Here is a 25,540-nt window from a genome sequence, read left to right on the forward strand (position 1 = left end):
ATTTTAAAAGTAACAATAGGCTATTTGCAGGTAACTGAGGAAGAGCTGAATATGCATGGCAGGTAAATTTTTGCTAGGCAACCCAGAAAACAATGGGGGGGATCTAATTACCTGGTTCCTGCTTGGAGTCTTCCCGTCTAATGCTAAGGTGATTATGCTAAGGTTTCCTTCCTGAAGCAGATTTTGCCATGTGATCTCTTAAGCCAAAAAGGAGTAGAGTCAAAGGTTCTTTCGGAGTCTTTTGTGTGCTGTGACCAAGGGGGGTTGGAGGATCCAGGGAAGGCTGCCTGTAGGTGGCACTGAAGCTGGCCCAAGAAGGGTCCTCTATAGATGTTCAAAAAAAGATGATGATGGAATTGTTCAGGAGAAGAAGTACCCTGGTATGGTCAAGGCAAAGGGTGCAGGGTGAGGACAGGCTGTGAGGACAGTGAGAAGATCTGAGGAGAAAGCAGCCTGCCAGAATTGGGGGCGCGGGGCTGGGAGGGGAGACCAGGAAGAGATGCAGAGATGTGGTCAGGAGCATGGGGCTGTGAGAGCACCTGAAGTACTAGGGGGAGGAACTGAGTTCACACTGGCTGCAGGTTGGGGGCAAAGGAACAACCAAGGACAGAGGTGAAAGAAACCAGCTGGACCTTTCTGCCCCTCCCCTCCCCTGCCTTCCTGCTCTGGGTGGCCTAGGGCACCTCCCAGATCTGGAAGAGCTCCAGGAAACCGGCTTTCCTTGTTTATAGTCAACTAGGAGGAGGAGAAGAGGGGAGAGGGAAGGGGTAGCCAGAGAGGCAGGCTGGTGCCAGAGTGTTGGACCCGCCTCAGCAAGCTCAGGCACTCTGCTCCAAGCCTAGCACCTCATTATGGCCATGGAGGTAGACAGTAGGCCTGAGGGGCTCCCCGGCAGTGTCTGCGACCTAGGCACAGCCTATGAGCACAAGCAGGCGGTCACCCGAAACTACATCACCCACCCGCGTGTCAGTGAGTACGACCCCTGGCGGGCGAGGTTGGGGTGGGCTGCTGTGTCCTCAGGCGCTGCCCTTCAGCTTCAGGGAAACTGGGGGACCAGAGGCCTCGCAGTCCTGTGGCGTTCTTGGTCCAGTGGAGTGGCACAGGCCGCCTGGACAAGGGGCCACCTCTGCAAAGGGAGAAATGGGGGTTCTTCTGCACAGGCTATCCTAGAGAAAGGGCAAGGGAGTAGTCGCAGGAGCCTCCCTGTCATCACTCTGATCCTGCACTGAGTCCCCAAGCCAGAGACAGCCACAACTGCCGCTGAGAGAGAGAGAGAAAGAGAGAGAGAGAGAGAGTGCATGTGTGCATGTACACGTGAATGTGTGTTTGAGATGTGTGTGTGTGTGGACACCAGAACACTCAGCACAGTATGATGTACGATCAAGTGTTCTTGGGGGATGTGTGGCAATGCAGAATGGTGCATTTTCAGGACGGGGTAATACCTGATACTGTGTGGGTCATGCCAACTGGTACATGTCGTATGTGCGTTCTGGGGAAGGGTGTCTATGTGTAACCAGGGGAAGACCTGTGCCTGGGTTATGTGTGTGCTCCCCCTTCACTTGGGTGAGGATATGTGTAAAAATGTGTGTGACAGCTTGAGTGCGTGTGATCAAGAGATCAATACTTGAGTATATGATCAAAGTGAGGAAACATGTGACTGCGCATGCTTGTACTCTCAGGGTGAGGGGTTGTGTGTGTGTGTGTGTGTGTGTGCTCGAGCGTGCATGCTCATGGGTTGAATACGGTGAATGTGTGGTCAGGTGATGTCACATGTCTGTGTGCGTGCAGTTGGGGGAGGGCTAGTGCCTGGCATCCAGGCATAGAGGTGCGTGTGCTGGAGTATACCCTTGTAGGCGGCAGAGGGGGTGTCCCTGGGCAGCTTTAGTACCTGTCTTGTATGAAGGGGTGGGCCAAGTTCAGATGTCTGGCCTCAAGGACCAAAGGGAGCTCCCCACCCCTGCCATCTCTCCTTGTTCAAGGTCACTCTCCCCGGCCTGGCTCTGGAATCCTCGGACAGCCCAGCTCACTGGAGTAAACCGGCCTGGCCAGCACTAGCTAAGCAGAGCCAGAGGCTCCTAACAGGGTGTGTATGAGAAGAAACTGGCTTAGCACAGCCACTTCTTCCTCCCCCTGCAGTTACATGGCCCCATGTGGGGAGGAGGAGTGATCTGAGAGGGAGCTGACTGCTGAGTCAGTGAGGAGCCCAGGGGTTATAAGGCACCTCCTGAGGCCCAAGCAGGCACTGAGGGGTGGAGAGCATTCCAGCTAAGGAGAAAGAGAGGAGTGATGTCAAGTTGATCCAGGTGGCCCTGCAGGCCCTGCCTGTGGAGGTGCAGAGAGGATGGAGGCCCAGATTCACCCCTGGGGCAAAGCAGGGGTCACCAAGGCCTAAAACTATGCAGTGACTAGTAGTAGCCCTTTGGGTCTAAAGCCCAGGCCTGGAGACTGAGCGGAGCTGGTTGACTTTTGTCCAGTCTTGTGTGATGGCCCACCCCTGCAGGCTCCACCCCCTGCATCCCTCCTCCCTGTGAGAACAGGGTCTTGAGTGGAGTCTAGGGTCTAGACGTACATGCTTTGCTTTCTTTCTCTCTGGAAGGTGTGCTCCCATGAACCCGGCAGGGTACAACCTCGCCCCAGGGCCCCTCCCAGCCAGTCCCTTATTTATAGTCAACAAACCCTTCAGGTTTGACCCAGGCTAGAACCCAGAGGTAGCAGCACCCCCGTATTTGCAAGTATTTTGCTCCATGTGGCCCCCACCCAGACATACGTGTTCACACACAATAGTGACCCAGAGACAAGGGTTAGTGCGAGCAGAGTCCCTTTGGCTCCAGGGCTATGTCAAAGATGTTACTGCCACCATTGCTTTTGCTGCACATCAGTGTCCTCATAGGATATACCCAGAGGCCAGGACCAGCCCAGCCCTGACACCTCCCACCCCCAGGGCCAGGCTTCCTCAGGATGCTTCAGTATCTGGAGCTTTAACCAATTCCCGCCCTTCCCTCCTCAGGTGCCTGAGGAGTTCTCTCTCCACAGGGCTATGGACAGGTTCAAAACCCAGATCTGTTGCCCTGAGTAGGCTGGAGGCAGGACCCTTGTGTCATCTCTGCCTTCCTTCCTCAGGCTGGCCTCCTATCGGGGGCCTCTAAGCACTTCCAGGCAGGAGAACTTTTTGTAGAGACAGAAAGAGCCTAGGAAGGCAACTGGCTTCCAGCCCCAGGGTCCGTGAGGAGGAGGAGGTGGACTAAATCAGCCTGAGGCACTGCAGTGGCTAGGGAGGGAAGGGGCCAGAAAGGAGCACGCAGGATGGAATCAGGATGAGGAGTGAACCCCAGCAAAATCCACCCCAGGAAAAAAGGGACTCCTTTGCCTCCCTCAGAGCCAGAGTAGTTTCCCCAGAGGAGGAGACGGCATAGAGCTTTATCTGGTCCTGGGCAGAGGTTGCTAGCCTCATGGGTTGTGAGGTGTGGGGCACAGAATGAGCAAAGTTTAGGATGGACAGGCTGGCAGGCTGGATGGAGGGATGCAGCCAGGTCGGATGCTCAGGGGTTCAAGTGCCACACTGCTGGCTGCCTCAGTTTCCTCCACTCAAAGTCCAGGGAGATTACACTGAGAAAGTTCCACCCAGCAGGGTCTTGGGCTAATTCTAAAAATCCTCCCTTCCAGCCCCTGCCCCCTCTCCCCTAATCCCTCCAGCGGGATCAGGGAGGAGGTGAGGGACCTGCTGCCCTGGGCTTGCCCCCACCCTGGCCTCACGCATGGGCGAGCCTGCCTCAGCCCTCTCCCAGGACGCTGCAGGTGTGGCTGGGCCGCCCTAATTAGTGGGCCGCTGGAGCCCCCGCTGAGCCTTTGACCAGGAAGGCAGTGAGGAGACAGGGGCAGGGAGGGGCTCCACCAGCCAGCAGCCCAAAGTGCAACCCAAAGTGTCAGCTAGGACAATGGAGAGGGGGTGGACAGAGCAGCTGGAGGGAGAGTCTGCAAAGTCTCAGCAAGGCCTATTGAGGAAGTGCCCCTCCGAGGTCTTCTGGTTCAGCCCCCTGCCTCAGCGCTACACACACCCTTCACCTCTCCAGGATGAAGGGTGTGTCCCAGAGCTAAGGTAGCAGCCATTTCCTTGAGTGCCATGGGATACTGTCCTGATTTGTGGTGTGCCCCAGAAGAAATCAGCCGACCTTCTGGGCCTCAGTTTGCCATTCCAAGCAATAGACACAACGGACAGAGTTGTGTCTTGGCTTGGCTTCCAGGCAAGGGCATAGTTGTTGCTCAGCCACCACCACCTTGACTCTGTCCAAACCAGCAGGGCCACCCTAGTCTGAGGGGAGGGACGAAGTCTGTCTTGTTAAGGAACAGACAAGCTGGAGAACAGGAGTGCCCCCAGGGTGCCAGCCTGGAGCACGGTTGCATTTTGGAGGGGAGAAGACCCAGTGGGCCGAAGTAGTCAGTCAAGGGCAAGGTCTTGAAGGAGGTGAATAGCCAGATGCTGAACCAAAACAGCCACATAAGTGATTATCTGCAGTGAAGGACCAGGCTATGGGGCAATGTCTTCATCCAGGAACTGTAGATGAGGCCCACTTAGAGCCAGGCACTGAGCCTGCTGGAAGCCTGGGAAGGGCTCTTGCAGACCAGGCTGGTGCGATGAGATAGATGGGAGGCTTACAGCCCTCGTGCTGGTCACCTATGTGGGCTGGGCTGGAGGAGGCATTGAATCCAGAAGCTGGCAGTCCGGGTGGGTGGGGCCTGACTCTGAGGCAGGCACTTTGTCCCGGCCCTTAGGCCCCCCCCTCCCCCATCTCTCCCGTGGGGCTGGGGGTGGGAGACAGATCTGGATCCCCTCTCTGTGCCCACCACCGTCACCACTCTCCAGCCCTCCTTGGTGACCCATCCCCCAGGGTAGAGTTGTTGAATGTCAGGGTTAATGGGGATTTCACATGACAGAAGCTGTGAAGTGCGGGGAGCCCCCTGTGACCCCAGGGAGGAAGCTGAAAGATTTGTCTCCCAAGCAGCATTGGAAATGGTCCCCTGGGGTTTTCTGAACCTGGAGTGAGAAGTGCTTCCCCTTCCCTATCCCTCCTCCCTATGAGGCCCACCCACCCTTCGTCTTTCTTCTGCCATCTCAGCCCTTTTGGCTGGTCTGATATTTTCTCTACAGGACCAGCAAGATGCCAGCTCTTCTGGGGCTTTTTAAATGTGGCCCTCTCCCCACTCCCGTGCTTTTCCTGGGGTTCTCACGATCTGTTTCCTCCATCCTCCCTCTGCTGGGCTCACTTGCTCTTCTCTGCTTCACACAGTTCTAGCAATCCAGAGAATTTCATCAGAATGCCAGGTAGGCTAGAGGGGAATGTGTGGCTGCTTGGTGATTTTCTTCCTTTATGGGGAGGGTGATACTATAGCCTCTGCCTTTCCTCCTTCATTGGGGTCTTCCTGTGCGCCCCCCCCCAGCTCTGTGCATTCTCTCTCTCTTCCCTTCTACCCTTGGTCTTCATAGGAATGGCTGAGTGACAGGAGGGGAGCACACATGGGTTCTGATGTAAGAAATATAGGAATGAGCTGGTGGGATCAGGTAACACCTTCCATAATTTCATCCGACGAATACTTACTGAGTGTCTGAAATATGCCCACACTCTTCTAAGAGGTGAGGACCCATCAGCGGCCACTGCAAACATCTCCACTCTCATGTCTCACGGAGCTGACATGTCCTCCTGTACCCTGGAAGTGAGCCTTCGCAGGCCAGCCACACTGCCCTCCTGTCTATTTCCCAAAGGCGCTGATATTCCTGCCTCTGGGCCTGCTCACCTCTGCCAGATGTGCCCTTTGCCTGGCTCTCTGGGGGCTGACCTAGAAGCCTCAGCTCAAATGGCCCTTCCTGTAAGGTGCTTCCTCATGAGCACCCAGTCTGGTCTTCCTGCCCATTTTCCCTCACCCACCCTGTTCCTTTCTTTACCACAGTTTTTAATTAAGTTGATTTACCTTTATCCCCTCTTTTTATCCCTGTTATATTTGCTGCCTTTATTTACCTAGCCTAGTACCTAGAGGGCATCTGAAACGTACACTTGAAGAAAAGAAGGGAGGAGAGAAGGAAGACAAGCAGATCATCAAGGGGCAGGAGAGTGAGAAGTCAAGAGCCAGGTCTCGGCTTTGAGGCCATCCAAAACCCAAAGATCCTCCAAATAGGCTGAGGAGAAGCCAAGGGGCAGCGGGGTGCGGGGAGGGAGGGAGGCAGGGGCCTCCCAGGAACTGCAGGGGGACAGTGCATCCAGGCTCTGGTCCCTTTGGATTTAGCAATCTGCAGGCCAGAGATGTCCTAGAGAGCAGTCTGATTGGAGAGGGCGAGGGGTGGGTGGAAGGTGGAAGGGAAGAGAGGAAGAGAACCATGCTCGCAAGAAGCTGGGCCACGAAGGCAGTAGCTGAAGAAGGACTGGGGCCAAGGGAATAATTTCAAGATGAGAGATGCCTGAGCTTGCTGCGTGGGGAGACAACAGAGAGAGTTGCTGGCCCTTCACTCCAGGGAACAATCACCTCAAGGGCCTTGTCCCTGGTGGAGGGGCGGGGGGAAGAGGGTGGCCCAAGATAGAAGGTGGGACACCTCTTCCATAGGATAAGAGGAGAGGGTAGGTCAGTGGGTCAGTACTTTGAGGGCAGGGAAGTAAGGCAGTCTCCTGCTCCAGGCCCAAGCCCCGGAAGAACTTATCTTCTGGTGCCTTCCTACCATTCTTAAGTTTTCCTAACAGTCTTTAAGTTCAGAAAAGCCTTGCAAATGTCTATGCAAGGATTCCCTTGCCCAGTTGGTCTTTCTAGCCCAAGTCCCAGTGTAAGGAGCTTATGTCCAACAAAAATAAGGATTCTGACTACTGAGCCCTAGGCTGGGGAGAGCTTGAGCAAGGGGCATTTAGTTGCTCTTGGCAGGGGTCCTTGGTACCAGGATGGCATAAAAGCAGAAGGTAAGTGGCTGAGAGACAAGGAGGGGAGGTCTGATGGGAAGGACAAAGAGAGGCTCCTAGCTCCTGCTCTGCCACAAGCGTATTGTGTGACCCTAGGCCAGGCTCCTCACCCTTCTGGGTCTCATCGGACCACTTTCCCTTGTGAGGTCCTTCCAGCCTGTTAGTGACCCAGCGACCTCACAGACACCCTGCCCATCCTGCCTTGCCAACTTCCTCTATCTTAGCACCCCAGGAAAGGGCTACCTTATCCCAGTAGTGTGGGCAAGAGAGGGTCCCAAGTTCCCTCAACTAGCCCTTACGGTAACCAGAGTAGGCTCCCCGCCTTCCGGTCCCCAACTTCCTCTACTGGGGGCCCCAGTGCCAGTCAGGAAGTATGTCTTGATGCCTAACCCAGTCGCTCCCTGAAAGTGGAGCTCATTTCCCCATTTGGGGGTCTCTGCAGCCACTAGGACCGGGACACTCTGCTGCTTCCTCCTTCCTTGTCGCTTTCTCCCCTTCCCCACAGGCATCCAGTGGGCCTGGGGAGTCTGAAAGTGTCCCTGGCAGAGCTTCATGGCAGAGCAGGGGTGCTGGCTGGTTTTTCCTCACTGATGCCTGCACCCCCCACACAGAGTTGTCGATTAGTGTGGGGTGATGGAGAGAAGTGTGATCCTGGTGAGGGGCAGGGGAGGGCAGTTCTCAGCCACAGCGGGGCGGCCAGAAGCTGTGGGTCAGAGTGGAGGGAATGGGTAAGGTCGGGACTGAGGCCGGAGGGGAAGCTGCCTCAGGGATGAGAAAGGCCTCCGCATGGCTGGGGAGGGGAGGACTCTGAGGGGCCTCTGCCCTTGCCTTGGCCCTCCCCCAGCCTCCTGCAGGTGTCCGAGGCAGTGGGGACCCTGCGGGCAGGGGCATGACCCTTACAGCAATGGTGGCTGGCCCTGTCACAGCTAATGGCCCCTGACAGCCCAGAGCTGGGAGGGAGGTGAGGCCAGTACTTGAAGGGAGGAAGAGAGAAGGCAGAAAGATGCATGTGTGTGTGTGTGTGTGTGGCATTGTGTGTGTGTATGCATGCGTGGTGACATGTCTGGTGTATCTATGTGTCTGGGTGCGAGACCCTCACCCGCCTACCCTTTTACCAGCCTACAGGACCGTATGCAGTGTCAACGGGCCCCTGGTGGTGCTAGACCAGGTTAAGGTAAGACTTCTGCCCCTTCCCAGGCACCAAGGCCACAACCCAGGACCGCCCAGCCCCTGGGCAGGATTTGCTGGATTTCTTCTAAATTGCCCTGCCCCTAGAGAGCCCCATGGGCCCGCCTTATTCTTTTTAATTTCCTGTCACTCACCCCTGCATCTCCCTTCCCAGTTGTCTCCCAGCCACCCAAGTTTCCCCTTCCTTCCTTTACAGTGTCCCCCAGCCCCATCCCCGCTCTGGGCCTAGGGAGACCCGCTTCACCCACCAGCGAGCTGAGGATCTGGGCTACTGAGCCTCTTTCTTTATCAGCAGAACGGCTATGTCTAACCTCCCCGTAAGCCTGCCGCTCTCATGGCTCTTCTTCTAAAAGGAAGAGAACAAGGAGGCAGATCACTGCCAGCTAACTTTTCTCCAGAGCTCGAGGCTTTCAAAGGCCTTTGGAATGTCTCAGCCTGGGAACCAGCCGTGTGGGTGGGAAGTGAAGTGAGCCTCACAGAAGGAAACGGAATGTGGGCTGCGTTGTGGCTCTAGGGAACTGCAGGACCATGGCGGACACTGGCAGGATTTTGAGTCCTGAGGTTGGGGATTCTTGAAGCATAAAGAGCCCTGCAAAGCCATGAGATCACTTTGCTGTTCTGCTGCCTCCGCCAACCTGTGGCACGCCACCCCCGCCCCCCCAGCCTCCCACCCTATTCCCCAGCTGAACAAACTGGAAACGGTGCCACCTTTGACTCCTCACTTCCTCCCTTCCCATCTGTCAGTGCATGTGTTCTGTCAGCAGTCTCCCACTCCACCACTACCTCATTAGGGCCATGGCCTCTGAACCCCCAGCCTGGCTCCCTCCCATCCTCCACCCTGTAGCCATGTAGCCCTAACCCCTTCATGCCCCACTGCAAACTCGCTTAGGACTCCCAAGTGCCTTCTCACAGGTCCTAGGTTGCATAAGGGTTCCTGCACACCTTTGCACTCTCATGTCTCATTGCTCTCCTTTGCCACTTGGAAACCCACAGTCTCTGCACGGAGCTGCCATTCGATGCCTCCTTTGCACACACTTTTCCCTTTGCCTTCTTGACTACTTTTCACCCATGCCCTTCATCTGACTCATCCCCAGGGCTAGGTGGGAGCTCACATACTCCTGGAAGCCCCTCTCGGTCTCCTGGACAGTGAGCCTGTCCCTCTTCTCAGCTTTGTGCACTGTCTTGTTTGCAGCATGCATCAAGGCATCTGGTCACCCCCTGGCCACATATCTCCTGCTGCCCGCTTCCCTTCCACCTCCACACACACACTGTGCCTCCCATTGGACATGGATGGTGTTATATTAATCTTGAGCTCCCAGAGCCTCACATCGCACTTTCACAGAACATCCAAGCCCATTGTAGGTGCTCGATTTGTTCAAAGAAAGATAAGTAAATAAATGAGTTGAATGAATGAATGAATGAATGAATTAGCATGACTAAAAATGAACCCATCAAAACCTGAGCCAACTATATTAAAGAAATCAGACTCACTCATTTCTGAAAAACAAATTCCAAGTTCATACGGACATTGCTGTTTGATCCACTAATGTTGGGGACGCCCTGGAAGGAAGTGTGGTGTAGTTACATGTGTGCCCTGGGGTCAGACAGTCTGACTCAGGCTTCTTGACTTTTATTGCCAGCTCCATCCCACTCTTTCTGCTAGCTACCTGTCAATTTTAGATCAGCAGCATCAGTACCATCTGGAAACCTGTAAGAAATACAGATTCTTGGGCTCCATCCCAGACTGACAGAATCAGAAACTTTGAGTGTAGGGCCCAGAAGTCTGGTTTTAAAGCCCTCTGGGTGATATGATGCTCCCTAAAGTGTCAGAACCATCTATCTAGGATTATAAATCCCAGTTTCCTCATCAATTAAATGATCATAGAGTCGTTACGAGGATCAAATCAGATAAATGTATTATTATTCTTCTTCCCCTTTGAGGACAGCTAGCAATAGCTCCTCCTGGAATGCAGAAATGCCTGATTAAATAGTGCCATCTCCTGCCCCCTTGCCCATCTCCACCGCACTCTCCAGTCTATATAGGACCCAGTGTCATATGGAGAGTCAGAACCTATGCAGAGACACATTTCATTTTCTAACCTGTAAAATGGGGCTGGAGTAAGAAACTGGAGATAAATCCCCAGGCTATGGTTCTGTGATTATTGGACGCATCTGGAACTCTTGCAGAACAAAATAACTGGGTGATGGAAGCACCCAGAGAATCCTGGGCTGGCAGAGGGAAGGAAAGGAATCAGTAATTTATAGTCTTGTAAGGCACCTTTTTTTTTAAGGCATCTTTAAAAAAAAAAAAGCACATTTATGCACCTTTCTCTGCTGTCCCACACTCCTTCCCCTGTTCTAAAATTGCTTGGGCAAAATGCTACAGTTTCTCCTCTATGGGGCCACCTTCTGCCTGCAGTGAATCCCAAGCAATTATGCTTCCTTCCTTCATCCCTCTCAAATGGAAAAATATTTGGGGGAGAATTTTGTCTAGGTCAGAGAGTTCTTAGTCCAGGGAATAAGGGCCTTGAAATTGTATGCAGACCTCTGAAGGTGTGTATTCATGGGCCTGTGCATTTTTCTGGGGGTAGCTTCTACAGTTTCATCTGATTTCCTGAGGTACGAAGTCTCACCAGGCTTGCTAAGAACTTCCCAGTCCTCCCAGTGTGCACAGCAGCTCCCCTGTGCCTGACCCCTTGCTGGATGAGAACTCAGCTGAATCTCCAGCAGAGAAGATGGGTTACACTGTACCATCCCCACTCCCTGCAATGTTCTAATAACCAACAGAGAGTTGAGAGAATCAGGCTTACTCAGTATGTGGCTGGGAAACGGAGCTCCTTTGGGTAAGAGCTGGTGTTTGCTCACTGGAATCCACCCCCCCACACACACATACACACAGTCACTGCTCCAAGTGGCTGTAACCACCCCTCGCCGTTCTTCCTACCGTCTGACTGTAATCTCTCCGCTACTCGAGGTTCTGTTTCTCCGATTTCATCTTTCACAGACACACAGCACGCCACCTCCTCTCCACTTTCCTTTCCTCCCACACTCCCTCACCCACGTAAGCTCACATAAAAAAAATCGCGTTTTATCACCCTGCTTGCCTTGTTTTTATTGGGCCCATTGCCTGATTTCTCTTGGACCCACTCTAGCCCGTGCTCTGTCCAGCAACTTTCCCCCTGCTGCTGACAGCCCACCATCGGCTCCACAGGCAACGAGGCCATTGGCGGTTTCAGACAGGCAGGGAAAGGAGCCTGGACGCCTATTTAACTTGTTTCCCAGGCCCCGCAGTCCTTGCTCTTGGGCTCCCTCTTGTGGTTGAGAAGCCTCTCCGCCGACCTCAGCGCATTCTTCTTGGGCTGAGCCCTCTCCTCAAGGACCCCAACTCCACACGGTCTGAGAGGTTGTTTGGAGGAGAACCAAGTTACCTTCTGGCATCTTCCTCACAGGACAAAGAGGGACCCAAACCAGAGCTTCCTTCAGTGACTGTCATAGCTGCAAAACCTCCTGTCTCAGGTTTAACCTCAGCAGGGGGGCCCTGGGGAGTGGACCCCAGGCTGGTCATACCCAGTTGGGAAAATGAGCCATCCTCCAGCCTCCCTTGCCATTAAGGTCATCAATTCGTGGAGAGTAGGAGACCTAATGATAGTAATGATGGCAAATAACCACTTGACCTGTATTTGAACATTCCCTAATTTTTACATTTTAATTTTTTAAAATGCTCCTTTGAAACTAGTGAAACAAAGAAAAGACATGTAAAGTTAACTATCTGCCCCTAACCTACTGAGATCACCAATGTAAAGACCTGCTGTATATTGGCAAATATATTCATGTCAGAGGTTTACATTGATGTTAGTCTCTTAAAACATATCAAATACACATTTTACTCACTCTCTTAGAAAGCAGCACGGTAGGTGATAGTACGGATGTGCTGTGATTTACCCCATAGTTCCACTGTTGATAGACATTCAGCATCTTTCCAGGCTTTGCTGTTACAAATAGTACAGCAATATATAGCCCTTTTATACCAATGACTTTATTGCTTAAGATAGATGCCCAAAAATGGAATTGCTGGTTCAAAGTGTGTATTTATTCTTAAACAGGTATGGACGGTTTGGGGCAAGATTGCTTATCCCAGCTAGGCTGAGATTATTCACATTTCTACCAGCTCTGTGAAAGGACATACTTCCCAACACCCTTGTCAGCCCTGAATATGTTCTCACCTGTAATTTTGCCTGCCAAATAGATGAAAATTAGTACTTGCTTATATGTGCGCTCCCAGATGACTAGGAGAGTTGAGCACCTTTTTATCTATTTAGATTTCACTCCTTCCTGTGTAATCTTCCCTGAGGTGTACAGATTGAGTTGTGAGAGCTCTTTATTTATTGTTCACATTTGTGTATGGTGTCTTTGCCATACAGAAATTTTGAGTGTTTATATAATCAAATATTTCTATTTCTTCATTCATGGCTTCTGGATTTTTTGTTCTGCTTAAAGACATCTCTCTTCTCTGGTTTTTAACTGGATTTTTCTGAAAAAAAGGAAAGAAAAAGCCCTTCTAGGATTTTTGTTAGTGTTTTTTCACTTTATCTTTATTTTTTTTTATATGCTTGGAATGTATTTTCGTTTCTGATGTGGGCATCCTCCAAGTAGATACCCACTTACGTTAGCACCATTTGTTCAATAAATTCTTTTTTCCCCTGTGAATTAATAATATGCCACATTTGTGCTATAACAGCCCCCTAAAATCTGACTTCTATCTTTGGACTCTCTAGTCTGTCTCACTTATCCACCTGTATGCCCCACACCAACACTTACCTTTTGCCTTCAGTAGCTTCAAAGCATGTTTTAATATCTGATAAGGCAAGTCTTCCACCTCTGGTCTTATCTATAACTATTTTTGGATATTCTCAGACATTTGTATGAATTTTAAGATTTTTATTAAGATACAGAAGAACCAATAATCCATTGGGAATGCATTTAATTCATACACTTTTGAAAGGACTTATATTTTTATGACAGTAAGTCATTCTGTCTTGGTAAACAAAATTGTACTCTATTTGTTCAGGGCTTGTTTTATGTCCTACAATAAGATTTTATTATTTTCTTGTACCTTTCTTGTTAAATTTATTTCTAAATATTTTATAGATTTTGGTCCTATTGTGGATGGAATGTTTTTCTCCATTTCCTCTTCCGTTTATTGCTGGAATAGAAAAAAAAGAGTTTGATTTTTGTATATTTGTCTTTTATACAGCCAAATTCTCTTATTAATCCTGTTTCATGTTTGTTTAAACTAGAGCCTCTTGGGTTTTTCTCGATATACAATATCATCTGCAAGTCAAGGGAAATATGTTTCTTTTTCTATTGGCATACTTTAATTTTACTTTTTATTTCAAAACAATTTCAAATTTATAAAAAGTTGCAAAAATAAAAATAATACAAGGAACATCCATATACCCAATTTTATACCATATAAAATTGTTCATATCATATATGTGTGTGTGCATAATTTTTTTCTAGCTCTTTTGAGGGTAAGTTATCCCTAAAGACTCCAGTGTGTATTTACAAAGAATAAGGAGATTCTTTTATATAACCATGGAATTATCAACCTCAGAAATTTACACTGACACTTTTATCTAATCTGATATCTGTATTTTAATTTATCAGCTGACCCAATAAAGTCTTTATAGCTTTTTCTTGCCTTTCGGCATAGGATCTAGCCAAGGGTCAGGTATTGTATTTAACCATCATGTATGTTTAGCTTCCTATATTATGAAGCATTTCCATAGCCTTTCTTTGACATTTTTGAAGACAACAGTCTCTTCCCTTTACCACTTTAAAAAAAAAAAAACCTCCATTTATGTTTACTGGTATGCTTTTAAATTCCCTCTTTTTTTGTTTGTTTGTTTTTTTTGTCTTATTGTATAAATGAAAATTTCCAAAGCAGAATTAAGTGACAGTGGTGATACAGGCATCTCTGTGTGTTACTGATTTTATTGGAAATGAAAATGGGTTTAGCATTTCACCATTAACCAGGATGTTGATGTTGGTTTCCGTAAACAGTCTAGCGTTCAAAGAGTTGCCTTTTGCTTCTGTTTTACATAAAATTGTATTAGAAACAGCTATGAATTTTATCAAACACCTTTCTAGTTTCTACTTACATAAGTCTTTGGGGTTTTTCATTTCATTTATGTTGACAAACTCCCCATTATTATGAATTATCTTATCAAATGTTGACGAATTCCCTAAAGTTGATTGACCTAGGCTTGCATTCTTGGAATAAACTCTTCTTGGTTATACTTGTTATTTATTTAATACACTTCTTGATTTGACTGGCTTACGGTTTATAATTTCTACATTTGTATTTATAAGAAATATTGATCTATAGTTTTTGAGGGAGGGTACACTATTGGATTGAGGATTTGGGGGATTTTCCATTTCATAGTTTTATTTCCTTCTAATCTTTATTTTCTATTCATCTTATTACTTTGTCTTTTTCCTCTGGTACACGCTGAATAGATTGATGATAGCAGGCATTGTTGACTTGCTCCTAATTTTAAGTAGAATGTTTTATACATAATCCCATTGGGTATGATATTTTCTATAGATTTTTTGAGGATTTGGGGAGGTTAAGGAATTTCCCTTTTATTCTCCATCTTCAAAGAGTAGTTTTGTTCTTATCTTTTTCTTAACTAAATGTATTGGGAAGACTGGTTAATAACATTACATAAGTTTCGAGTGTACAATTCTATAATACATCATCTGTATATTGCACTGTGTGCTCATCATCTAAATCTAGTCTCCTTCCGTCATGGTGTATTTGACCCCCTTTATCCCTTTTAACTTCCTCACACCCCTGTTGTTGTCTTTTGTTTTTAATCATGGACAGTTTTTTTTTTTTTACTTTATCTAAAATTGTTTTAGATGATCGCAGGTTTGTTTTTTTTAAAATCCTTTAATACACTAATAAGGAAATTACATGAATAGATTTTCTAATAATAGACTAATCTTGAATTCCTGGAATAGTCCCAACTTATTATTTATTATTATTTGTCTTTATTATTTTTATTTGTGTGTGTTTGTGTGTGTGCATCTTGATTTTTTTCTTTTATTATTTGGTTTGTTTGTAACTTGGTCTTTTTACACATTGCTGAATTCGGTTTGCCAAAATATTGTTTAGGGTTTTTTGCATCTATGTTCATGAGTAAGATTGCCTATAATTTTCTCATAATTAAATTATCTTAGTTTGGAATCAAGGTTATGCTTGCCTCATAAAATGAATTAAAGACCATCCTTTTTCTTCCATTTTCTTGACTAGCTTGAGTAAGTTTCAAACTGTTTGTTCCTTGATTGTCAGAACTCCCTGATAAAACTACCTGGGACTAGTGTTTTCTTCGTGGAAAGATTTTTAACTATTTATCCAATATCTTAAGGATTATAAGAATACTCTGGCTTTCTATTTTATTTTTAATTGGTTTTAGTTTCAGTTATATTCTGCTAGGACTTTATTCATTTCATCTATGTTGTGAAATATATTGCATAGTCATTTGTAATTTTCTATATCTTTTTAATATTATTAGTATAGATGGTTTTGACTATTTTATTCCAGCAATTATTTATTCGTGCCTTTTTCAGTGTTGCCAGAAAATTTTCTGTTTTATTAGGCTTTTCAGAGAACCAATTTGGCTTTGTTGATCTTCTCTATAATGTTTGTTTTCTTTGTTAATGATTTCTGCCCCTTCATTATATCTTTGTTTTAGATGATCACAGGTTTGGGTTTTTTTTTTTTTAATCCTTTAATACACTAATAAGGAAATTACAAGAATAGATTTTCTTGGAGTTTTAATGCCATTTTTTTTTCTAACTTCTCAAGTTCCATACTTTTACGCTTCCTTAACCTTTTTTCTTTTCTGATATAAAGCTTTACGTGTATCGGATATATGTTGCTATATAGTTTTTCATTATTGTTTAGTACTAAATGTTTTATAATTCTGATTATAAGTTCTATATTTAGAATGCTTTTAAATTTTCAAACGTATGAAGTTTTTCTAACTGCCTTTTTGTTATTGATTTCTATCTTACTTTCTTACTTTGAATATAGTCAGAAAACACGGTACAGCTTGCTGCGTTCATAGGTCATGGCATGAAGTGATGCCCTCTCGCTCTTTTTAGTTTTGACTTCCTCTAATGTCCAAGCGGTAATTTAGAGGAGCACTTTGATTTTCCAGAGTATCGGGAACATCCTGGAGAGGGGTGTCATCTTTTTACCGTTTATTTTTATTATTGGATTAAGATTGTGACTTACTGGTGCTTGTTTCGGCAGCACATAGGCTAATTTGAATGATACAGAAATTAGCGTGGCCAGACATGCAAATTCATGAAGTTTTTGTATTAAAAACAAACAAACAAACAAAAAAAACGACTTATTCTCTGAAGTACATCAATAACCTGGGAAGCAAAGTGAGGGAACCCAGATGATGCTATTCATTTTCTCCAGTATTTCCCCCTGGGAAAAAGATACAGGGCTTAGCTCTCTTGGCGCCGATGAGAGCTGAGGACCAGTGTCAGTGTGAAGGTCCTGCTCTCTCAACTCAGCTTCCCTGGCCCAGCTTATAGCCTCCTCTAGACGTGGATAAAGATTGAGAACCTGGTTCCTGGAGTGTGCACAGTGTGTTCGCCATTAGTCCTCAGGGCCAGAAACAACTGTGCCGTCCAAGAGAACTAAGCAGCCATAATAGCTACTACATTTTATTAAGCTGTTTACAAGGTGCTGGGCACCAGCTAATGACTTTACATATATTTTCTCATTTTCTCCTCACAGCAGCTCTGTGAAGTAGGCTCAGAGACATTAGGTAGCTTCCAAAGGTCACACAGCCTCTAAGCATCAGAGCCCCAGTTCTAACCCTGGTCTCCAACTCTAAAGTTGGTGCTCCTACCCATTCAGATATACTGCCTCCCAGAAAGGATTCAAGCTTCTCACTTCTGAGCCCCTCAATTTTATTTGCAAGAGTGTCTGAGCACAAGGGAGGAGATGGAAGCTTGAGACTGGATTGAGGAAGGATGGGGAAGGGCAGCAACTTCACCCCTGGTCTCACTGTCACTTGGGATGCTCTCCCTTCCTGCCAGTTTGCCCAGTACGCTGAGATCGTCAACTTCACCCTCCCTGATGGGACTCAGAGGAGTGGACAAGTGCTCGAGGTGACTGGGACCAAGGCAATTGTTCAGGTTAGTAGTGTCAATGAGATGTTGACTAGTTGAATAAATGAATAAACCCACAACGTTCCTGCATTATCTTATAAGCTCCAAAGGTAAGAAATATCCTATTTCCCTGAGAACACCTCGTCCAGAGCTGGGTACAGATGGGAGGATGGAGGAGCCCATTCTTGTCACTAACCTCTCGTCCTATAGGTGTTTGAAGGGACCTCTGGGATTGATGCCCGTAAGACCACATGTGAATTTACAGGCGACATCCTACGGATACCAGTGTCAGAGGACATGCTGGGTGAGTAGTGGGGGTGTGACAAGGGTGGGAACCAGCCAGCTCCTCTGACCAAGTGCTTCGCACACTGCATTGTCATCACCTGTTTTCATGTCTGCCTCCCCTTTGAGCTCTTTGAGTTCAGGGATTGTGTCTTTTTCTCTTTTTGACCCCCCAACACCAGTTCAGGGCATGACATACAGCAGGTGTTCAATAAATGAGGAGGCACAGTAGGTAACCATCCATCTGGGGTCAGGCTGAAATGGACTGCACCTCCCCTAATTTCCTCCCAAGATCTGCCATACCTGGCTCTCTCCTCTCTAGCCCCTAAACCATGCCATTCGAGTAGTTGTTCTGGGCCAAGGCTTTGCTGTAAAGATTTCCAAGAGAGGAAGGAAGATGCCCCCCAAAAGAGATAGTCACTGTAGCTAGTTCTCTGGAGGTAACTGAGGGATGAGGGGAAGGAGACATGGGGCATTTGCAATGTGGGAAGATACGGGGAATCTTGTCATGGTGTGGAGGGTGAGCAGCAGTGAGAGACCCAGGGCTGGCCCTGAGCATTCTCCAACACCCACTGCCCACCCCCAGGTCGGATTTTCAATGGTTCCGGCAAACCCATTGACAAGGGGCCAGTAGTTATGGCAGAGGACTTCCTGGATATCAATGGTGAGTAACTGGAGGCTCTGGATGGCTTTAAGGATCCAGCCCCTCAATCACCTTTCGCACCCCCAGACATTACCTCTACCACCTTGCCCCTGGAAGTTCTACAGCAGACACAGTCCAGGGCAGTCATCCAGGGCTCACTTCTAGGACACTGTATTGGATGGTGCAGTTAGAGCCCATTTCCATCACTGCAGAGAATTCTGTTAACAGTGCCGCCCTGGAGTCAGGGGCAGGGTTAGGGGAGGGCAGGGGAGGACCTGAGCCCTTGAGCATGGGTCCGTGACTGCCCTCTCCCAGGCCAGCCCATCAACCCCTATGACCGCATCTACCCCGAGGAGATGATCCAGACGGGCATCTCTCCCATCGACGTCATGAACAGCATCGCCCGTGGTCAGAAGATCCCCATCTTCTCAGCAGCCGGGCTCCCCCACAACGAGGTGAGGCTACAGGAGTCTTCAGGCACAACCAAAGGCAAAGGACAGGGCAGAGGCCAGGGCTGCTGGGCCAGCGTGGAGGGCCTCCTGTGCCCAAGCAGGTAGGGGCCAGCCTAGCTGGGGTCACCACCAGTCCAGACTGGCAGTTGTCCTCCGGCAGCTCAAGACCTCCTCATTGTCCCCAAGCAGGTTGGACCTCCTCATGGTCCCCAAGCAGGTCTTCAAACCTCTGCACGAGTGAGTGGGGGACTTGCTGGCTCATGAGAGAGCTCATGGGTAGCCTCAGTGTCGACAGTCCTGCTCAGCTGGGCTGACAGCGCTACCTGTTGAACCTCATCATGGTCTTTGCTCCCTGCGTTGAGTGAACTCCTCTCATGCCAGCCCCACAGCCATCTGAGGCCTCCCTGTGCAGGTTCTTTGCCCCACTCCTGCCTTTCAAAGCAGCTGGTGTGACAAAATTTCTAAATGCTCCTCCCCTGACCACCCCAACCCAACCGCTCTTGGATGCGCCCCAGCTCACCCTCGAAATGGCCTGAGTGATCAGAGGGTATGAGTGCCCGCACCCTCCACACCACACACACACACACACACCCTGATCTGTGTTACTGGTAGCTCCAAGTACTGCTCCAAATACTGGGACAATTCCCTGCTCAGATAAACCCCAGTGGAATGGGAGGAGGCGAAGAGGTTTCGAAGGGTCAAGCTGCCCCAAATCCGTGCTGAGTCTGCTGCTCTTTGGAACTATTATTTTGCCCGCTCCTCAAGTTGGGCACCCCGGCCCTTTAAGAGTCTCCGGACGGGATAGCCCCGCCCCTGGGAAAAGCTGTAGGACTGGGGGTAGCCCTTGGCCTTTGTGTATCCCTTCTACTGGAGGCCCTGGCAGGAGGACAGAATGGAAATCCGTCCATCCTCTTCAATGGTGCTCAGTAGGGAGGCCTCTGACGTCCTTTCTCCTAACCTGCTCCACGCTAGATTGCTGCCCAGATCTGTCGGCAGGCCGGGCTGGTGAAGAAGTCCAAAGCCGTGCTGGATTATCATGACGACAACTTTGCCATTGTCTTTGCAGCCATGGGGGTAAGAGGGGCTGGGCAGATTGGCAAGTTCTGGAAGCTGTGGGTAAGCAGCCTTGTGTCCCTTGGCCCCCAGCATGGCCTGATCTGATGGGGGCAGGGCACGATCCTTCTCCTTGAGAAGCTGTCAGAATCTGGGCCTGTCTAGTGGGAGAGGCAAAGAGGGTGACCAAAGGGGTACGGTGGGCTCGGTGACTAGGGTAGTGTGTCCCTGAAGGCACCCCGAAGGTTATGGCAGCTATAAGATGAGCCCAGGGTGGCCTGGAAGAGGGTAAACTAGGGAATTCGAGGAGACCACACAGCTTTGGGAGGGGGATACCAGGGGACTCTCATAGGGCCCAAGGTGGGGGACAGGTGGAGTTAAGGGGAAGCAGCTGGCCAAGGGAAAGGCAGATGGCGCTGAGCAGAGCTCAGCCGGGAGAGGTCTGAACCTCTCTTTGGGAATCTGATGAGACTCTACCCAGGATTGGGCAGCAAACCAGCCCTGCCCTCTCAAGCTCCAGTCATCTCAGTGACCGTGGCACATTTACCCACAGTGACTATTAGACAGTCAGTCAATCAGTAGGCTTTACTGAGAAGAGATGGGAGAGGCCAGGGCCCCTGTCCTCAGGCCACAGCATCCCACCTCCAGCCCTCCCTATTGTGTGACCAGGTGAACATGGAGACAGCTAGGTTCTTCAAGTCCGACTTTGAGCAGAATGGTACCATGGGGAATGTCTGCCTCTTCTTGAACTTGGCTAATGACCCCACGTGAGTACTCCCCTGGTACCTTCACTGTCCTCAGGCAGTAGGCCTTTGTCTCCTTCCAAGACCCAGAGTATCAGGGCTCAGGGGTTTCCCAGAACTACTGCCATGGGCAAGAGTTGGAAGAACAACCCCTTGTTGTGTAGATGGGGAGACTGAGAATGGTAAGGAGTAAGGATGGCCCACAAAGAGACAAAGGGAACAGGACCATGACCCCACCTGCCACCTGCAGTCACTCTGCTCTCCCCACAATCTGCATCCAACCACTGTTCCAAATCAGGGCTCCTCATCCTTGAGTCACTTCACAAAGCCACCATTATAGAGATATTTCTCTTAATCTTTGTTTAGAAAATCTGCTATTTTGAAAGTTTAGAAAATGTGAGTTTAAATCTGGGGGTCAAGTGGATGGAAAAAAACAATTCTAATAAACTTTCCTGGGTACTGAGAATACTCCAAAAACTAAGTAACAGAATTCTGGAGGCTGCGATATCACCAAAGAAGAGACCCACAGTCACAGAGCCCAGGGACCCGGGAGTGCTCGAAGTGGAAAGGGGTGGCCAGAGCAGGCAAGCACAGGGACTGTGCACGCTCAAGTGTGCTCAGGCGCAGTGGGAGGACTAGTAAAGAATCCTGAGGACACAGAGTGAGACTGCTCCAGCTGACCCAAGGGCGGCTGTCCCAGAGGAAGAGGGAGCTAGAGCAGAAGCCCTGAACTGCCTCCCTCTGACATGCCAGAGTCCCTGACCTTCAGGCCGTGGAGATGGGGCCACTATCATCCTCATCAGGGCTCCTGGCCCTGCCTGTCTCACTCTCACTTAACTCTCTACCTGCCTCAGCCTCTGCCCCTTTTCTCCCTTGAACCACAGGGGAGTGTTGAACCTGGCTAAGCGCCCACTCCCAGGAACCATGGCCCTGACCTGGGGGCTGGGAGCGAGGGCTCATGGTATTCACGCCTCTACTGTTATGCACAATTCCAGTTTCCCAGTTCACTTTCCACTCAGCATTGGGGCTAAATGGAGCCCAGGCCTGGGCCTCCAGGCCCTCTAATGATTGGCCATACCTCCAGGATTGAGCGAATCATCACCCCGCGCCTGGCACTGACCACAGCCGAATTCCTTGCGTACCAGTGTGAGAAGCATGTGCTGGTCATACTGACTGACATGAGTTCCTACGCAGAGGCCTTGAGGGAGGTGAGGTGGCTGGTGAGGGGTGTCAGGTTCATCCCAGTCCCTTTACTACAGAGCTCGCCCACCAAGACCTACACCCGCTCCATTTCTCATAGTCACTGAACCTCCCACTCACCCTTCCTTGTCTCAGCCTCTCACTCCTCTTCTTACCCCAATGCCCATGGACACTGCAGGTCTCAGCTGCCAGAGAGGAGGTGCCCGGGCGCCGAGGCTTCCCCGGGTACATGTACACAGACCTGGCCACCATCTACGAGCGGGCGGGCCGTGTGTCTGGCCGGGGTGGATCCATCACTCAGATCCCCATCCTCACCATGCCCAACGATGGTGAGCCTCTTCACTGCCCACTACCCTCCACAGCCCCCCTTCCCTTCCCACCTGGCACTTAAAGGAACCATGCTTCTTTGCACAGATGTACAGCAGCTCTGTTCCCCCATCATTGTAGACACTCCCCTTTCCTTGCTTCCATCCACGCCTGTCACTCCCATGGGGGGAAAAGAACTCAGATGGCCTGGAGTGTGTGGAGACCTGGGCCCCATCTACCCTAAGGCCAGTGCATTTCCTTGTAGATATCACCCACCCGATCCCAGACTTGACAGGCTTCATCACAGAGGGACAGATCTATGTGGACAGACAGCTTCATAACAGACAGGTACCGCACTTCCCCGCCCACTTTCTACTCTCTCCACCACCTCCTGTGTGTCATCTCTCTGTGAATTAGGAGGGGCCAGGCAAGGCTAACCCCAAATGAGAGATAACCCCCCAGGAAGACTATGTGGTTCACAGAAAAAAGACAGGTCTGGGTAGAATCCAGCCTACCTGGCTATGGGACCTTGAGAAAATAATTTCATTTCTCTGATCCCAGGTTTCCTCTTCTATAAGATGAGAATAATAATACTTATCTCGCTGTTGCATTTTTGAGGATAAAATAAGTGGGCATACAGAAAGCATCTAGCAGATAGTAGATGACTTGCTTTGGTGAACAGAAAACAATGAGTAACTGACATAAGTAGATGGTGAATGATATGCCAATGGGTTAGAAAATATGTCTGCCTGTCCCACCTGAGATCAAAGGCAACCCTATGATTTTTTCTTCTTTACTCGACAGGTTGCTCCTTTGTAGGTATTAACTTAAGCTTCAATCTGGTTTTGTCCAAACAATCAAAAATTTTGAAATAGCGAGCCTTTCGGTAACTAATGTCATGGCGTGTCCTCCCTCCACTCTCCTGTCTGGGAGCACAGCTGCACACGCAAGCCCTAGAATTTGTGGGAGATAAAGGAGGGCAGGTATGACGCCCTTCTTCTTGTCGGATGAATGAAGACCAGTCCCCTGAGAACTATGGGGAGAGCAGAGAGAAGCAGGGTGGGAAGGAAAGTTTACACCCTGCCTTCTGTCACCCCTTCTTCTACTCCCCCAGATCTACCCTCCCATCAACGTGCTGCCTTCCCTGTCTCGGCTGATGAAGTCTGCCATTGGGGAGGGCATGACGAGAAAGGACCATGGGGATGTATCCAACCAGCTGGTAAGAAGGAGTGGGCCCAGGGGTTGGCAAGAAGGTTGGTTTCAAATGTTGGAGGTCTGAACCCTGTATGGACCACGAGCTTTTTTCTTAGCAAAACCCCTCCTCCAAAAGTAGTCCCCCCAGCACAGCCAGTTTGGGGGCCATCGGGATAAGGAGATAAGCCTGCGGTGACCACTCCCTCTGCCTCTTCCTCCAGTATGCCTGCTACGCCATCGGGAAGGATGTACAGGCCATGAAGGCAGTGGTGGGAGAGGAGGCACTCACTTCAGAAGACCTGCTCTACTTGGAATTCCTGCAGAAGTTCGAGAAGAATTTCATCAACCAGGGTGAGGCTCGTTGAGGGCGTTCAGGCAGTAATCCCCTTACCCCGCTACACCTATTCCCCCCTCTCCTTTTCTCCCTTTCTCCCTTTCTCTCTCTCCCTCTCCCTTTCCCCTCTGATACTCCTGCTCTGTCCCTAGGCCCTTATGAGAACCGCTCGGTGTTCGAGTCGCTGGACCTGGGCTGGAAGTTGTTGCGCATCTTCCCGAAGGAGATGCTGAAGCGCATCCCGCAGAGCGTAGTCGATGAGTTCTACTCCCGCGAGGGGGCGCCGCAGGACACCGCGACGGACACTGTGCTCTAGACTGGCCGGCAGCCTGGCCCCGGAGCATGGTCTTGGGACCCCTGCCCTCCGCACCGTGTCTTCGCACCCTTCCCCATCCTCCATGGTCCCACATACCTGAACCAATCGCTTCCTCAGCCCCTGCCGGTTATGGAGGGCCCCCACTCTCCATCCCTCTCCCTAGCTTCCTGGCACTGGGAAAGAACAGATTGTTAAGCCTGTATTCTATGTCTTGTTCTGATAGAAGTGTTTGTATTTTATTTTTAAAGTCCCCCAAATAAGAACTGAGATGAAGAGTTTATCTTATGTGAAAACAAAATTGTCAAAACACTGAAAATTGTTAAAGCTGGAGGTGATGGGTACATGAGGTTCATTAAACTATTTTCTGCACTTAAAAAAAAAAGCCACATTAGTGTCTTAACAGCTGACAACAGAAATCCTCTTTGGGAGATATGTATCTTTGTTAAGAAATGTCTTGATAAATCTCTTGGGTGGAACATGAGCTCAAGGGCCATAGGAAAGACAGTCTAGGCCACAAAAGATGTGTCTGACTCTAACCAGGTTTGTCTGAGAGATTCTAGGGAGGAATTTGGTGTCCTCCAGACAGGCAGGGGAGTTGCTGGAGAGTTGCCTTAGGACATGGGAGAGGGTAAAAGGCTGAGGAGAAGCCCCCCAGTTAAAAAATGGGTGAAGGACATCCTAAAAACCAGGATATAAATGTTGCTCTGAAAGCTGCCTGCCCTTCTGGAATGTCATCCTTTATGCCTCCTCTGCCTCGTCCACAATGAAGTCATGCATGCTTCCTAAGAGTTAGGGCGAGTTGGAAGGATGAAACTTCTGCAAAAGGCCGAGTTCCATTTCTGGATCAATGTGTTGTGAAATCAGCCAGAATTCCTGGACACCAGCTGACATCAAAGGAGGCCCTGAGAATAAAAGCCTCATCCCCATGATAATTCACAGTCTTTTGGGGGAAAACTTTTGTTTTTATTTAATAACAGTTATACTGAAATGTAATTCACATACCATACAATTTACGTATTTATAGTTGTACAATTCAACAACTTTTAGTATATTCAGAGTTGGGCAATCATCACCACAATCAATTTTAGAACAACTTCATTGCCTCAAAAAGAAACTCTGCTCTGCTATCCATGGCCCCTCAGACTCCTCTTCTGCCCTTTCCACAACCCTAAGCAACCATTAATCTGTTTTCAACCTGTATGCCTATTCTGAACATTTTATATAAATGAGATAATACAATACGTGGTCTTTCATTACTGGTGTCTTTCACTTACCATAATATTTTCAAGGTTCATCCATGTTGTAGCATATATAAGTACTTCATTTCTTTTTATTGCCAAATAATATTCCACAGCATGGATATACCACCTTTTGTTTATCCATTTATCAGTTCATGAACATGTGATTGTTTCCACTTTTTGGCTATTATGAATAATGCTGCTATGAACATTCATGTCAAATTTTTTGTGTGGGCTTATGTTTCCATTTCTCTTGGGTATATACCTAGGAGTGAAATGTCTGGGTGTCAGACAGTGACTGTATGTGTAACCTTTGAGGAACTGCCATACTGCAAATCCACTTCCAAAGTGGCTATGTCATTTTACATTCCCACCAGGAGTGTATGAGGCTTCCAATTTCTCCACATCCTTGACAATACTTATTGTCTTTTTGATTATAGCTATCCTAGTGGGTGTGA

General features: G+C 48.9%; 1 protein-coding gene across 1 annotated transcript; it reads left to right on the forward strand.

The window, feature by feature from the left end:
• Window positions 1-415: 415 nt before the first annotated feature.
• ATP6V1B1 (ATPase H+ transporting V1 subunit B1) lies at window positions 416-24,205 on the forward strand. Its single transcript, XM_039852539.1, has 14 exons — window positions 416-969; window positions 8,054-8,109; window positions 17,250-17,348; window positions 17,532-17,625; window positions 18,190-18,267; window positions 18,562-18,701; window positions 19,671-19,772; window positions 20,421-20,518; window positions 21,579-21,702; window positions 21,873-22,023; window positions 22,266-22,348; window positions 23,115-23,219; window positions 23,416-23,545; window positions 23,681-24,205. Exons 1-14 carry the CDS (start codon window positions 852-854, stop codon window positions 23,842-23,844), a joined length of 1,542 nt encoding a protein of 513 aa, XP_039708473.1. The 5' UTR covers window positions 416-851; the 3' UTR covers window positions 23,845-24,205.
• Window positions 24,206-25,540: the final 1,335 nt, after the last annotated feature.

Source organism: Pteropus medius, unplaced genomic scaffold, assembly GCF_902729225.1.
Source record: "Pteropus medius unplaced genomic scaffold, Ma_sr-lr_union100, whole genome shotgun sequence".
In the NCBI taxonomy this organism is placed as follows: Eukaryota; Metazoa; Chordata; class Mammalia; order Chiroptera; family Pteropodidae; genus Pteropus; species Pteropus medius.

Bases quoted from the DNA above. Each gene is read 5' to 3' on its own strand.
- ATP6V1B1 (XM_039852539.1), top strand. From the start codon at position 852: ATGGCCATGGAGGTAGACAGTAGGCCTGAGGGGCTCCCCGGCAGTGTC. The intron at 18,268-18,561 runs GTGAGTAACTGG...GCCCTCTCCCAG, and splicing joins GGACTTCCTGGATATCAATG to GCCAGCCCATCAACCCCTAT. The intron at 22,349-23,114 runs GTACCGCACTTC...CTACTCCCCCAG, and splicing joins GACAGCTTCATAACAGACAG to ATCTACCCTCCCATCAACGT.